Source organism: Quercus suber, unplaced genomic scaffold (assembly GCF_002906115.3).
Source record: "Quercus suber isolate HL8 unplaced genomic scaffold, Cork oak 2.0 scaffold_142, whole genome shotgun sequence".
Classification (NCBI taxonomy): Eukaryota; Viridiplantae; Streptophyta; class Magnoliopsida; order Fagales; family Fagaceae; genus Quercus; species Quercus suber.
The window spans coordinates 1,073,513-1,087,506 of NW_027069603.1; the positions used below are offsets into that span (position 1 = coordinate 1,073,513).

Sequence of the window (13,994 nt, forward strand, 5' to 3'; positions counted from 1 at the left end):
ATCTTGATGTTGTAACGATCAAATCGACTGGTCATAAGCCCTAATCGGACCATTAGATTGAAAGTTATCATCAAATCACGTTTTAATGGCTAAGATGTACTATCACAAATTGAGTCCGACTATATGTGATTATGAACAATTGATTTCAATTGGTTATAGGTGTAATCAATTTGAGATCAATGATGTGTCATAATTTAATTGGTTAGGACTACATTTTATGGTGAGGTTGCATACACCTAATTAATTAGATAGTTAAACATTAATTATTCAATGAGTAATTTGTGTAATTATCTTTTAATTAGAGTAAATTGGGAACCAATTAATTCTGAAATGGGAGTGATTGGAACCATTTAATGTTAATTGGGAGCTAATTTGGGGCCTATTAATGTTAATTGTGCTGAAACCATTTTCTAACAAATGACCTCTGCTCACTATTTCATCAATATCTCTCAGAATATTTTGAATCTGTGAATGAGGTTAATTTTCCTAGAAACTAGACATCCGGGGCTTCAATTTGAGCATAAGAACGAGACAATTCCGATCAGAATTGGGTCAGATATGATTTTTCGAATTTAGCTCTACAAGCTGTTACAGCAGCTACGGGAAAACCGAATTTTGGCTTGCTCCCCACTCCCACCAATCTCTCCATTTAATGCACCAGATTTTCCCCAAGGCTAAAATGAGGTCTAGGTTCATAATCCTTGTCAACCCTCATTAAATGGCCTTCCATTCATATTCCCTCCACTACCACTATATAAACCCTCCCCCTCCTTCATTTCAAGGCACGAAAAAATCCCCTCTCTTCTCCTCTCTTGAGTTCTAGTGAAGTAGAGTAGTCTTGTCATATCTTGGTCTTCCTGAGACTCAAGGTATTGAGTAAGACTCACTCTCCCTCTCCTAGTTCTTCTTTTTTCCTCCACCCTTAGGACCTCCACCAAGAGTCTCCTCCTCCACCGTATGAATCTTGCATGAAGGTATAATCTCTTTCCCTAACTTGTTTTTTGTGTTACCATGATGAGAATTTAAGATTGAAGTATGATAGTAATTATTTGAATCCTCTTGAATATGTTTGAATGTTTTTATGTGTTCTTCACATATTCTTGGTTGTTCATCACATGTTCATGCATATCACTAGTTTTAATCTTAAATCCACATCAAAAATATGAAAAACATGTTTGTTTAATAATTCTTTCAAATCCTTGAATCTAGGTTATCACCATCCACACACATTCACTAGAATTTATTTTTCAATCTAAATGTAATGCTCAATAAATTGAATTGGGGTTTATCACACACACACACACACACACATCAAATTCAACATGCAAATTGATTGATAATATATTGGATGATGTGACATGATTGTTGGCCACCATAGTCTAGAAGACCGGTTTCACCGGGCAAGGTGGGTGCCTAACACCTTCCCACCTTGTAACATAGCCTCCGAACTTAGATCAAGGGTTAGTAGATCAAATGCTTATCCTTGTAATTTTCAATTTCTAGATTGTAACTAGGAAACAAAGCCATGTACTTTATCTTAGATTGTATCTAGGACCAAAGCTATGTAATTTCCTATGTTCAATGTAAATTCAATTTCAAATTAATAAAATGAAGAATTTTTTAATTATGGTTTTCTTATTTTTCCAATAATTAAATAAGTTGCGACTCCATTGTAAAACCCTTAATCTAAAGGGGAAAATATAATTAGTCGAATCTCCATTTTGAGAGGCAATAACACGACTCCACCCATTCACGTGGGTTTGGCCCAACATAACATAAAAACGGGCCGAGGGCGCGGTCTCTCACATAAATATTATCCCCTAATTTAAGAAATATATCCTAACAAATAAAAAAATAATGTTAATTAGATGATAAATATTATCTAAATTAAATTTTTGTATGTTAAATATTATCACTTAATTTAAGAAATATATCCTAACAAATAAAAAATAATGTTTTATCTAATTTTATTTAATGATAAGAATAAATTAGAGTTCTAATAATATACTATTCTTTTCTAGTTCTTTAAAAATCTAAAAATTTAATAAAATTTTTGCAATTTGGTGAAGCTATATGGCACTGTTTTAATATTAAGAACTTCCCACATTCTTGTGACTCTAACTCTAATATTCCAATCGTCTTTTTCAGTGTTGATTTCATCCAAGAGATTATATCTTTGATTTTGTCCATCTATTATGATAAAATAATATATAAAAATAATAATTAGCATTTACCAAAAAACAAAAAAACAAAACAAAACAAAATTGATAGAGAAAAATGAAAAGTAAAACTTTTGAAAAATTAAAAAATTTTACACCCTTCAACAATTGCAAACATAATAACATATTAATAAGATGCACAACAATTGCAAAGAGTATAATATATTTAAAAAATAATATAAAAAATTTAAAAAAATAGTTAACTATTAAATTTTTTTTTTAAAAGAATAAATATCTGATTCTCAATTTTATTTTTTTTAAGTTAATGATAAATATCAGATTTTTTTTTTTTAAATAGTTTTACACTTTTACTTCCATTCTATTAGTATCAAATTTAATCCAAAAAACCTATTAAAAAACCATCACAAATTCACATTCATCAAATTTATCTCTCTCTCTCTCTCTTTTCTTTTCATGTTCACAGTTTCTCCGCTGTTAAAAAAGAACGAACAAATAAACCTGAAAAATCAGCGACTTGGCTCATGGGATTTCGGCTGCTATTGTATTTATCTACAGACAACCCAATTTGTAAGTCTCTTCAATCCATAAAATGCCAAAAATTGCTGCTCCGAACAATTACACGTTTTATTTTATTTTTTGGAAAACATAAGCTGGTTAATGTTTATTTAAATTTTTTTTTTATTATTCAAGCTTAAACTAAAAAATTAATTTCTTAGTTAATTAGACATTAAAGCTCAATTTCTTATATAATTTATAAACAATCAAACTAACATTAAAAATAAATAAAAAAATCAATTGACAATCCAAAACAATTCTCTAAATTGGTTTAAACTTAAGGAAATCAACTTAAACAAATACACAAATTATATTCAATTGGACGAGAAAAAAAAAAAAGTAAACAAATACATACTTGTAAAGTTATAGGTAGAAAAAGAGAATAATAGAGATTGTAGGTAGAAAAAGAAAATAATAGCACAAAGAAACTGTACGATGGGTATTAATTATGAATTATTTGATATATATATATATATATATACACACTCCACATTGAAAAATTTTAGATGAACAAAAAGTCTAAAGCTAATTAAACCACCATGTGATATGCCAATTGCTAGCCACGTGAAGTATGTACTTTTATATCCTTAAAACTAAGATGCCACATATGTCATAGAGGAAAAGTATTTACACACACACATATATACACATATCCTCTCTTGAATTTTAAAGTTTCAACCTCACGGGTCTTATTGGCCAAGGAAGCACGGCACTATTTTATACATAACCTTCATTTTCAGATTAAGTCACTTTAAGATTTTTATCCACTTAGAAATTATAGTTAAAGAAAACTTATATATATATATATATATATATATATTCTTAAAATCTAAAAATTTAAGAAAATTTTTGCATGTTAAAGAAAACTTATATATATATATATATATATATATATTCTTAAAATCTAAAAATTTAAGAAAATTTTTGCAATTTAGTAAAGTCACTTGGCGCAAACACAACGTCTAAACCCAATTTTTATTATATATAATATAATGACATGATATGATTTATAATTAAGAGCAGATAAAGTCAAATAAATAGAGTAATCTTTCATTTCTGAAGTTTAAAAAAAAAAATCAAAAAGTGATAAGTATATATATAATTTAAATTATATATATATAATATTTATATACTTATCAAATATATATATATATACGTGTCAAAATCCTACAGTGGGAATCAGTACCAAGCAAATTGACCACAAAATCTTAAAGCAATGCAACTCTAAAGTCAAAACCGCTAACCAGATTCTCCCGCTAAAAAATCTATTCCAGCCGTTCATTTTTCCACCACTAACGTTTGATCTTTTCCACCATAAATCGAACTTAAAAGGTACCAACATATATAATTGACCACAAATTCTTATATCAGTTTCTGCAACGAGCTTTAGAGTACTATTGTGGATTCTCATTTCTCATGTCTTTTGCCAACAAGGTATGAGCTTTAACACTTATAAAAATTGTCCGATTCTCCAAAGCAATGACAAAATATATGCAATAGGATATATATTTTTGTTGGTTTATGTTAATGTTTTTGGTTTAACATTATTTCTCATTCAATTTCTTGCAATAGGATATATATATATATATATATACACACACATATATTTTGGTTTATGTTATGTTTTTGGTTTAACATTATTTCTCATTCAATTTCTTTGTAATTAAAGTGATTACTGCCCCAATAAAACAAAATTTCCATACTATTGTGTTTCATATAATTATAAGCTTTCATATATATTCTGGATATGCAGGACATCTAGGCCAAAAAATTCCTCAGATTTATCAGCAACCTACTAAATAAATATTATTTATAAAAAAATAAATTTAAAAAAAAAAAAAGATATCGTTCTTTAAATTGTTGCATATATCTTATGCTCATGTTTTGAGTTTTGACATGAATTGCTCAGGAACCAAGAGCAACTACCAGAATGAGTTCCCGGCATCGTCCATTGCACAGTTGTGGAGTTTCAATCTTGGCGATTGTTCATAGTGCTTACACAAAAGCTCAAGAATTTAATGGACTAATAGGTTCAACGGCAAGAAAGGTAGCCAAATTAGCCCCATTTGCCGGTCCATTAGCGTATGCAATGCAATATCATTGGTTAACAATCCTCTCTTTTGCCGATGATCAAATACTAGCAGTAGAAAACATGATAGAGAAAGTTTTTCCTCCATCAAACCATGTATTCAATAAGATTGACTACCTTGTCCAAGTTGCAGAAACTTTGCCAGAAAAATTTGATTATGCTTACGACAAAATTCCTACAATTGTCCACCAATTTCGCTTTGATTGTGCACTGGTCCAAGTTATTTTCTTCTTGAACTTTTTTATCACTAAGTTGAGTCACTGGGAAAATGGAAGTGCACGGGAAAAGGAGATTATCGTCGATATAAACTGTGAGAAGCAAAAGAATGAACGAGATTTTGTTGATGAAGCACAGAAGCCTGAAAAATTGCAAGCCAATGTTGACAGTGAGAACAAGGAAAGCCTTCTTCCCAAATCTGAAATCCCACAAGCTGAAACTGAGACAGTTGGTAAAGCAGTCGATTCTGGCGTTACAAAAGGGACATACAAGGAGGTACTAGAGAAGGGGGCAAAGGAAATTATGGAAAAGAAAGCAGAAGAAGAACACATTGAAAAGATGGAGAACAATGAGAAAATTAATGTCGACAAGGAAGAAGCTGAGAAAGGAGAAGAGCATAATGAAGACGAAAGCAATCAAAGCCTTCTGAACGATGATCCAATTATGGAATTGTTCGAGTCAGCATGGCTCAAGAACCCTGGAAGAGGGGATAAAAGGTTTTCAGCGTCACGTTCTAGTTCATATGCGTGAAGTGAAAACCAGAAACAAGCAAGCATGGCAGTTGGTAGCATTTACATTTTAATGTCTATTGTAGATATTTGAGCAAATTTCTACATCACAGTAGGGTGATTTGGAGGTCAATATTATTCACAACTCAAAAGTCTGTCATGCTAGCTGCATTCTATGCACACTACTTTTGAAGTGAGTTCACACTTAACACTAGTTCTGTCACAGAGAATGCTTGACGGACTATGGTGTAGTTTTTCAATAATGTTGAAGAAATATTGCGTTGTTTTCTGTATTGATGTTTCTTGCAAATTCTGGTTTTTAAAATAGATGAAGTTATCAAACATGGTAGAGAATGGTTTGAACATGCAAAAAATGTTATTTTGCAATAGATGGACAGATGCCATAAATAAAGATTTGTTGTCAAAACAGAGCTACACGTTTCTACTGTCTTGTTTTTTCAGAAGTATTTTCTCATCCAACTCCATTTTGTCCAACATTTTATTGATTTACTAGCCCAAATCTATGCTTCTATATCTTACATATAGTTGCATGAACTTTGTCTGTCGCACAAGTGTTGAAAACATACATAGGTACATGACCAATTTTTGTGTGCCTGAACCCACCCACACCAACCCCCCCCCCCCCCCCCCCNAAAAAAAAAAAGATATCGTTCTTTAAAAAGTAGTACATGCGAATGATTATACGATTGCCTCTGTCCAAGTTTAAAAAACCAAAATAAGAATATACTAATTTTTTTATATATAGATAGGATAGAAAAAAAAATAGTATATCAAAATTCAAATAAGATTATATACATAATTGATTCACTACTCTTTATTGATGAATATTCTTATTGGACAAAGTTTAGCTACAAAATCGATTGTATCCTTAGGTTACAAACTCACTCAATATCTTTTTATTGGAGGTGAACAAATTCACCATTAGATTGCACCTTCTTCTTATATTCTCCATGTTTGCAAAATTTCAAGAAAATTAAAGATCAATAGTTATGTCATCATAAATTTTTAAATTGCAATTTTTTGTAATTTAAAATTATACATAAAATATGATATTATAGATTATATAGTAAATAATATCTTATTGATACAAAAATTAACTTGTGTATTAAGAGCGTAAAGAACATGTAATTCAACGGTTAGATTTTCAAAATATGCAGTAATATTTATTTTATTGAGTGAGTTTGTAGCTTAAGGCTACAACCAATTTTGTAGCTAAATTTTGTCCATTCTTATTTTGGTTTTTTAGCTAGGACAGTGCCAATCATATAATCATACTAATTTTATATTGGACATCTAAATGATCAACAATTAGAGAATATTATTTAAGCAAATAGAAATAGTAAATTTGTAAAACTCATGTATTAGATTATAGCATTAGTTGATCACATATTGGTTGCCATATATCTTATGCTCATGTTTTGAGTTTTGACATGAATTGCTCAGGAACCAAGAGCAACTACCAGAATGAGTTCCCGGCATCGTCCATTGCACAGTTGTGGAGTTTCAATCTTGGCGATTGTTCATAGTGCTTACACAAAAGCTCAAGAATTTAATGGACTAATAGGTTCAACGGCAAGAAAGGTAGCCAAATTAGCCCCATTTGCCGGTCCATTAGCGTATGCAATGCAATATCATTGGTTAACAATCCTCTCTTTTGCCGATGATCAAATACTAGCAGTAGAAAACATGATAGAGAAAGTTTTTCCTCCATCAAACCATGTATTCAATAAGATTGACTACCTTGTCCAAGTTGCAGAAACTTTGCCAGAAAAATTTGATACCTCCATCCAAAAAAAAACCAATAAAGAAAAAAAGTTATATATATATATATATCTTAATCTACGGTTTGATAGAGGAATCTGTGGCATGTATTGGTGATGGTTCTGGCCTTGGTTTTGTCTTAGTTAACCAAAGAATAGCGAAGGCAAAATGAGACCAAACTTCTTTTTTATTTCACCTTCATTCAATGGCCACTTCTGTATCGCTAGCATGTTTCATAAGTCATTTTAATTTTTAAACCGTCTATTTTAAAGGAATGATCAACGATTCTCTATATCCATTTTGTTGAGCCAGCAGAATCTGTCCCAGCTACTCCATGTAACTAGGCAAAATCCCAGACAATCACTTTATTTTTAATTTATTAAAGATATTCAAACAAAACTTGTGGTAAGGCTACCTATGACCTCCCTGAGAACATTCACATTTGGGTTTGTAAAAAAAAATACATATTTTTTACTTTAAAAAATTATTTTATCTATTTTACCAACTCATTTAACAATACACTTAACATCTCAATTCTTATTTTTACTTAGAACCAAATAAAATAATATAAACTACACAATAAAATAAAATAAATTACTCCTCTCTCTTCCCTTTCTTCCTCTCTCTTTTCTCTCTCCACTGTGACAATAAAAATATTATTTAAGTTTTAGCAACTTGCTACAGTATTACATTTTCAAACAGTAATTTATCTATTTTACCAACTCATTTAACAATACACCCACCATCTCAATTCTTATTTTTACATTCAACTTAATCAAATAATATAAACTACACAATCAAATAATAAATAAAACTTCTCTCTCTCTCTCTCTCTCTCTCTCTCTCTCTCTCTCTCCAATAATATATATTTTATGTTTACAACCCATGAATAGTAGGTTGTATTTATGAGAACTTACTATTCACAGTTGTAGAAACGAAAATAGTAATACACACCTTGATAAACTTGATTTTTGGGGTGTTGGTTGTTGAAATAACAACCGGGAGTTTTTACACCCCTAACAAGGTAACATAACTTGGGGCCTAAGGCGAAAATTTTATATGCAGCCCTTTATATGTAAACATTAATTAAATAAAATTATATAATACTACTAATTAAATTAAGACTAATTTGGTGTTAATACAAAAATTGTTAAATAACTAAACTAAGGTTAATTTCATATAGAAGATTGAATATCATAATTGAATCATAAATTTAAACAAAAAGAATTAATATATATATAAATATATATTAAATTACTTTAACTTGAATATATGACTATGCATAGTTGTTGATACCCATTTTCGCAACACATTTCGTGCAAGCCCAATTCAACCAAGCTCGACTTTCTTATGGACTCGATCCATGTATTACATTTTATTTATTCTTTTAAGCATGGCCCAAGCCCATGTGACATATGGGGGAAATTGAGGAAGTGTGGTTTGGAGGGTATGGGTCGGTTCCTTTTGGACCTTTTGCATGAGCCCAGCCCACGCATGCTACCAAGTGGGCAAGGGACACTAGTAGCACCTCAGGCTTATGGAAGAGGTCTTGTATCCAAAATTTCCACCCAAAAACAGCTTTTATGCTCTGTGTGACTGTGGCCCAAAGTTTCTGTCCGAACCTTCTTTTTCCTTTAAAAATGATTGGCTCTCATTGGCCAACTTTAGCTGCTAGCTCTCATCTAGTTAAGCTTCCCAAAAGTCTGAAACAACTGAAAATGAGGAGCCAATGAGGGTTTAGTCAAGCTTTCCCTTAATGATGATAAAAGTAATCCTTCCTTTTATCCAAACAAAAGCAAACCTGAAAATCACTCCTTGCTTAACACCTTGGGGTCCAAAGCCTTTTTTATTGACCAAAAACCAGTCACTTAGAGCACCCCAAACTCAATACAAATTCCACAATCAGATTCAAAACAAAAGAAGACGTTTTACTCTGAGAGCAACACCCCAAGCTCAATACAAGAGTCTTTCTTCAACTAAAAAAACAACCAGCCACGTTCTACCTAGAGACCTGAAACTTCAGAGCAAGAACCCATTCAGCCAGTCAATAATCTCACAAATCCGAACCTTAGGGGTGGAAATATGGGTACAAGGGAACCTTCCCTCTCTTCCTCATGACCTCCCTCAATTCCCTCTTCTGTGTGACTGCAGGTCGGAGTTCCAGACCTGTTATGTTTGTTATGGTTTTCTGCACTTTTGTTGTTAGCATTTTGATTCTCTCTTGTCAAAGCACCATTAGCCTTTGTTTTTTTATACATTGTGAATTTTGGGCTTGATTCTCCATAAACAAACACTTCTAAAGAACCCAAGGGGAGATTTGGGCTGTTTTCGCATTTTTGGCCCTTGTTGCAAAAATGTCCCCGACATTTTGGCGACTCTACTGGGGAGTCAAGCAGTTGACACAAGAGAAATGGTGCCTCCAAAGGTGTGGAACCAGCAAAGAGATGGTGTTTCTCACACCAACTTGTCATTCCAAGGGAAACTATATCATGCTTTATCGCGCAAGAAGAGCATTGTGAAGTTGAGCTTGAAAAAATTCTATCCTTAGCTCATTGAGCTACTGGAGATGATCCAAATCGTGTGACAAAATCGCTCCAACCTCCAAAAGCCATCCAAGAAGTGAATGATGGAGGGAGAATCAACTTTCTTATTCAAGAAAAAAAAAATCTTCCACTCATCTATATTATTATTTTTTAGCTATCATTCTTATGGATGAATCATCATATATCTCTTGCTTTACATGATATTTGTGAAAATTTTTGTTATGGCTTGAAAATGCAAAAATGGCGAGCCACATATCCAACTGCGAAGGGAATGATGGTTCCAACCAATAATCAACAATGCAAATCTCTAAACATCAATTTCAAAACCAAGAATCCCTCACGCGCTAAGCATACGGAGCCGCAGGTGATTGACTCATTTTGGCGCAACAATAATCGCTGCTGTGTGCGACCCTTCACAGTTAAATATTTTTGGCGTCACCGTTGAACGAAGTTTTCACCAAATAGCTAAAGGCCATAGCTAAATGGCCCACCGCAAGGCGCTAGATATTCCATATACCAAGCCTTGAGGTAGCGACATACCATACATCAAGTTGTATTATTGCTGAGTTAGCGCCAAGCATATAGGGGCTGCCACAGGTGATTAAATTATTTTGGCACAACAACAATCGCTACTGTATGCGACCCATTCGCAGCTAAACATTTTTGGCATCACCGCTAAATGAAGTCTTCACCAAAGAGCTAAAGGCCATAGCTAAATGGCCCACCGTAAGGCGCTAGACGTTCCATGCACCAAGCCTTGAGGTTGCGACACACCATACATCAAGTCTTTAAGAAGCGACATTTCATAAGCCAAGTTTTGAAGTCATAAGAACGACACACTATCGTTTAAAGCACGCTGAAGCTAAGACTCTCGAGCACTCTCTTCACTAATTCATTTTTTTTATACATATCGTTTAAACCATTTAATTTTTCAAATTTTTAATCAAAATATTTTTTATAAGTCGTTTATGCTACTTCGCTTGGCCATGACTATCACTTACTAATATAAATGACATTTGCATTTAGGGTGATACGGAAACCTTCTCAGAGCACCCAACAACAAAGAAGATCCGAACTCCATTCCCTTTCATCGAAGCAGTGACACGCTCATGAACGCTAAGCTATGACGAGCTCACGCATCTATAATCTTGGTTGATTCGTGCACGCCAAGCCATGGCATATTCATATATCTCAAGTCATGATAAGCGCATGCATTCTAAGCCATGACAACGCCTTAATCCTTCTTGAATTTGAGATTATACATGAAAAGGGAAGTTCAAACGTTGCCATCATCAAGAAAAATTGTTCTTGTCACTCAATTCTTGCAATTGAAATCCGCAGCCAAGCCAACTAATAAGGAAAGTTCGTGTGCACCTTTGAAGAATGATTCACTAGAGCTCGCTCTAAATATTGATGTCAAACAGCTCAAAAATCACAAGCTAGTTGCTGGAAATCCATTCCAAAGATTTTCGTGTGGAATCTTAGTATTGATGTGAAAGCTTGGTATAAGCGGCATAGAGGCCAATGAGAAAAATTGTTGTGCTAGGGATGCGGCAACCCTATACCAACGTCTCTAATGCTTAGCCCATCATTGTCCGAAAGTTAGAAGCCAAGCAAGCAAAGTATGGAATCGCTATCTGCAGTACCATATATCTTCGACAAATAGGCTAACCAAAGTGTGGGAGAAAAACTGCTGTGCTAGGAATGAAACAACCCTATACCGACATCTCCGACACTTAGCCTATCATTATCTCAAAATTAGAAGCCAAGTTAGCTGAGTATGGAGACGCTGTCTGTGGCACAACAAATCTTCGACAAAGAGGAATTATATTCTGCCCTTTATATAGCAAATGAGGAACCCCATTTTTGGAATTCATCTTGGAGGAATATGGTGAAGACTAAGGGAGGAATAAATCCTACCAACAACCCTTGGCGATAGGATACTATTGGTTTGGCATAACCAAATTCGCTAAAGTCGCCACACTTCCAAGTGCACTCCAAGCTTATACGCACACACCATATAAGCCTTTAAGACATGAGCGCTCCATACCCTTTTATACTCGGGGGCTTGAACCCATCGGACCTATCCATTCACCCTTGAATGAGTACATTCAAGTCTTTACCGCCACTAAATAGTTCACTGAGTAGGCGGAAGCAATTGCACTCAAGAAAAGCGATGGGAATGCTTGTAGCCAAACTCATCAAGAAGCACATCATTTGTCGCTTTGACATCTTATTCATAAGCGACAACAATACATCTCACTTATACCAATTTTCGAAGGCAAGCCCTATGAAATACAGGAACCCGACAAACTATCATGTTATCAAAGCATGGTGAGATCCCTACATGCGAAGGTGTAATGCCTTCAATAAGGTAGGGAAAGCCAACACTTCCTTCTAATGAGAAACCTTGCGAAGCGGCAAGAAAACCAACAAATTACTCCTACGGCAAAGCCTCTACATGCGAGGGTAAAAAATACTCTCAATAAAGTAAGGAAAACCAAAGCTTTCTTCTAATGAGAAACCTTGTGAAGCTCAAGAAAACCAACAAATTACTCTTACGGCAATGCCTCTACATGCGAGGGTAAAAATACTTTCAATAAGGTAGGGAAGGCCAAACACATACTCTCTCAATGGTAAGCCTTATCAAATGGCTAGGAAGCCAATGAGACGTTTTATTATGGCGATACCCCTACTTGTGAGGGCACGACTAGCCCTCAACAAGGTAGGAAAGCCAATGCGTCCTCAAAAGGAAATCTCTGCTGAATGATTAGGAAGCCGGTGAGATGTCATATCATTCATATGTGGCAAGACCCCTACTTGCGAGGATGCAATACCCTCGACAAAGTAGGGAAAGCCAACATTTTCTTAATGGCAAGCCTTACAAAGCGGTATTTAAGCCAACACGATATCTTATAATTTAAGCATAGCAGTCCATTACATGGTGGACATAATCATCCCTAAAACATTATGGAAAATCGACGCAACAAATCACTATCTCATTGCCACATGGTAATTCGCTATACGCGAGGATAAAATCCTTCCTTAAGAAATTAGTAAGCCTATGTATGTGAGAACGTGATTGCCTCTATGAAACAGTGACAAGCAAGTGCACCATGAGCCGCAGCATGCGCAAACGCAACCCATATGTGGGGGCTTCTTGAAACTAATGAAATAGCAACCTAATAAATGTCGAGAATAAGTCGACTACCAAATGGCGAGCCAAGCTTCAATATATATGAGGTGCTGCAAAATAGTGCACAGGCAGTGAGACGTGCGCTTAGCCAAAACCTTTTCGCAAAGGCGTGACAACCAAGCAACATGTCTACTAACTTGTCCTTGCAAAGGCAAAGCCACATTCACGCGCTATCCAATCAAGCACAAGTAATCTTCCAAAGACTAAGTGCATATGATCTATCAAAATTATGCTACTTAATCGCAAGGTGCACTTGACCCTTCCAAGCAAGCTGTTCTCAACATACTCAAGTGCTCATAGTCATACAAGGGTTGTTTTCGCAGCAAAAACATGCTCATAGCCTATCAAAAAAAGGTACAAGCTCATTCTCAAGGTACAAAATACAAACTATTCACATCCTTGAGTTACAAATCATTTTTTTCATTCCAAAATACAAAATTTACATCCAAATGTCATATATGCTTGCTTTGTACAAAATGCAAATTGTGCATACTAACCATGACAGTACAAACTCAAAGTAGCACCAATACAACTAGATAGGAGTTGCTGTATACATAAGTGGTTTGTCCACAAGGGTGAAATACAAGAAAAATTGTCTCCAAGGCAGCAGCCCATATTACGGAATTCAACTAATTTGAAATTTCAGAGCTTGGGGCTTAATACAAGACAATCGAAAAAAAAAAATGAGGGAAAGCAAGAACGGTGGCGAAGGAAAAAGTTGAAGCAATGTCGTAGTCCCCATCCAACGTCACCATCTTTGGGACATTAGCTTGCAGTCACTCTCTTCTTTACTTCAAAGGTGCTAGTGAGAGACGGACCAAAACGGCTCAAAGTTACTAATGGCAGCCGTGATTCCATGTATTGCAGCTCTATGTTGCTGTCCGCAGTAGCTTTAACCTCAAAAAATGATGCATTGGTAATGAG

The 13,994-nt window shown here is 34.3% G+C and overlaps 1 protein-coding gene across 1 annotated transcript; it reads left to right on the top strand.

Annotated features, from left to right (window-relative positions):
* The first annotated feature begins 4,064 nt into the window (after positions 1–4,064).
* LOC112018276 (uncharacterized) lies at positions 4,065–5,842 on the top strand. The gene is made up of 2 exons (XM_024050792.2): positions 4,065–4,169; positions 4,645–5,842. Exons 1-2 carry the CDS (start codon positions 4,152–4,154, stop codon positions 5,569–5,571), a joined length of 945 nt encoding a protein of 314 aa, XP_023906560.1. The 5' UTR covers positions 4,065–4,151; the 3' UTR covers positions 5,572–5,842.
* Positions 5,843–13,994: the final 8,152 nt, after the last annotated feature.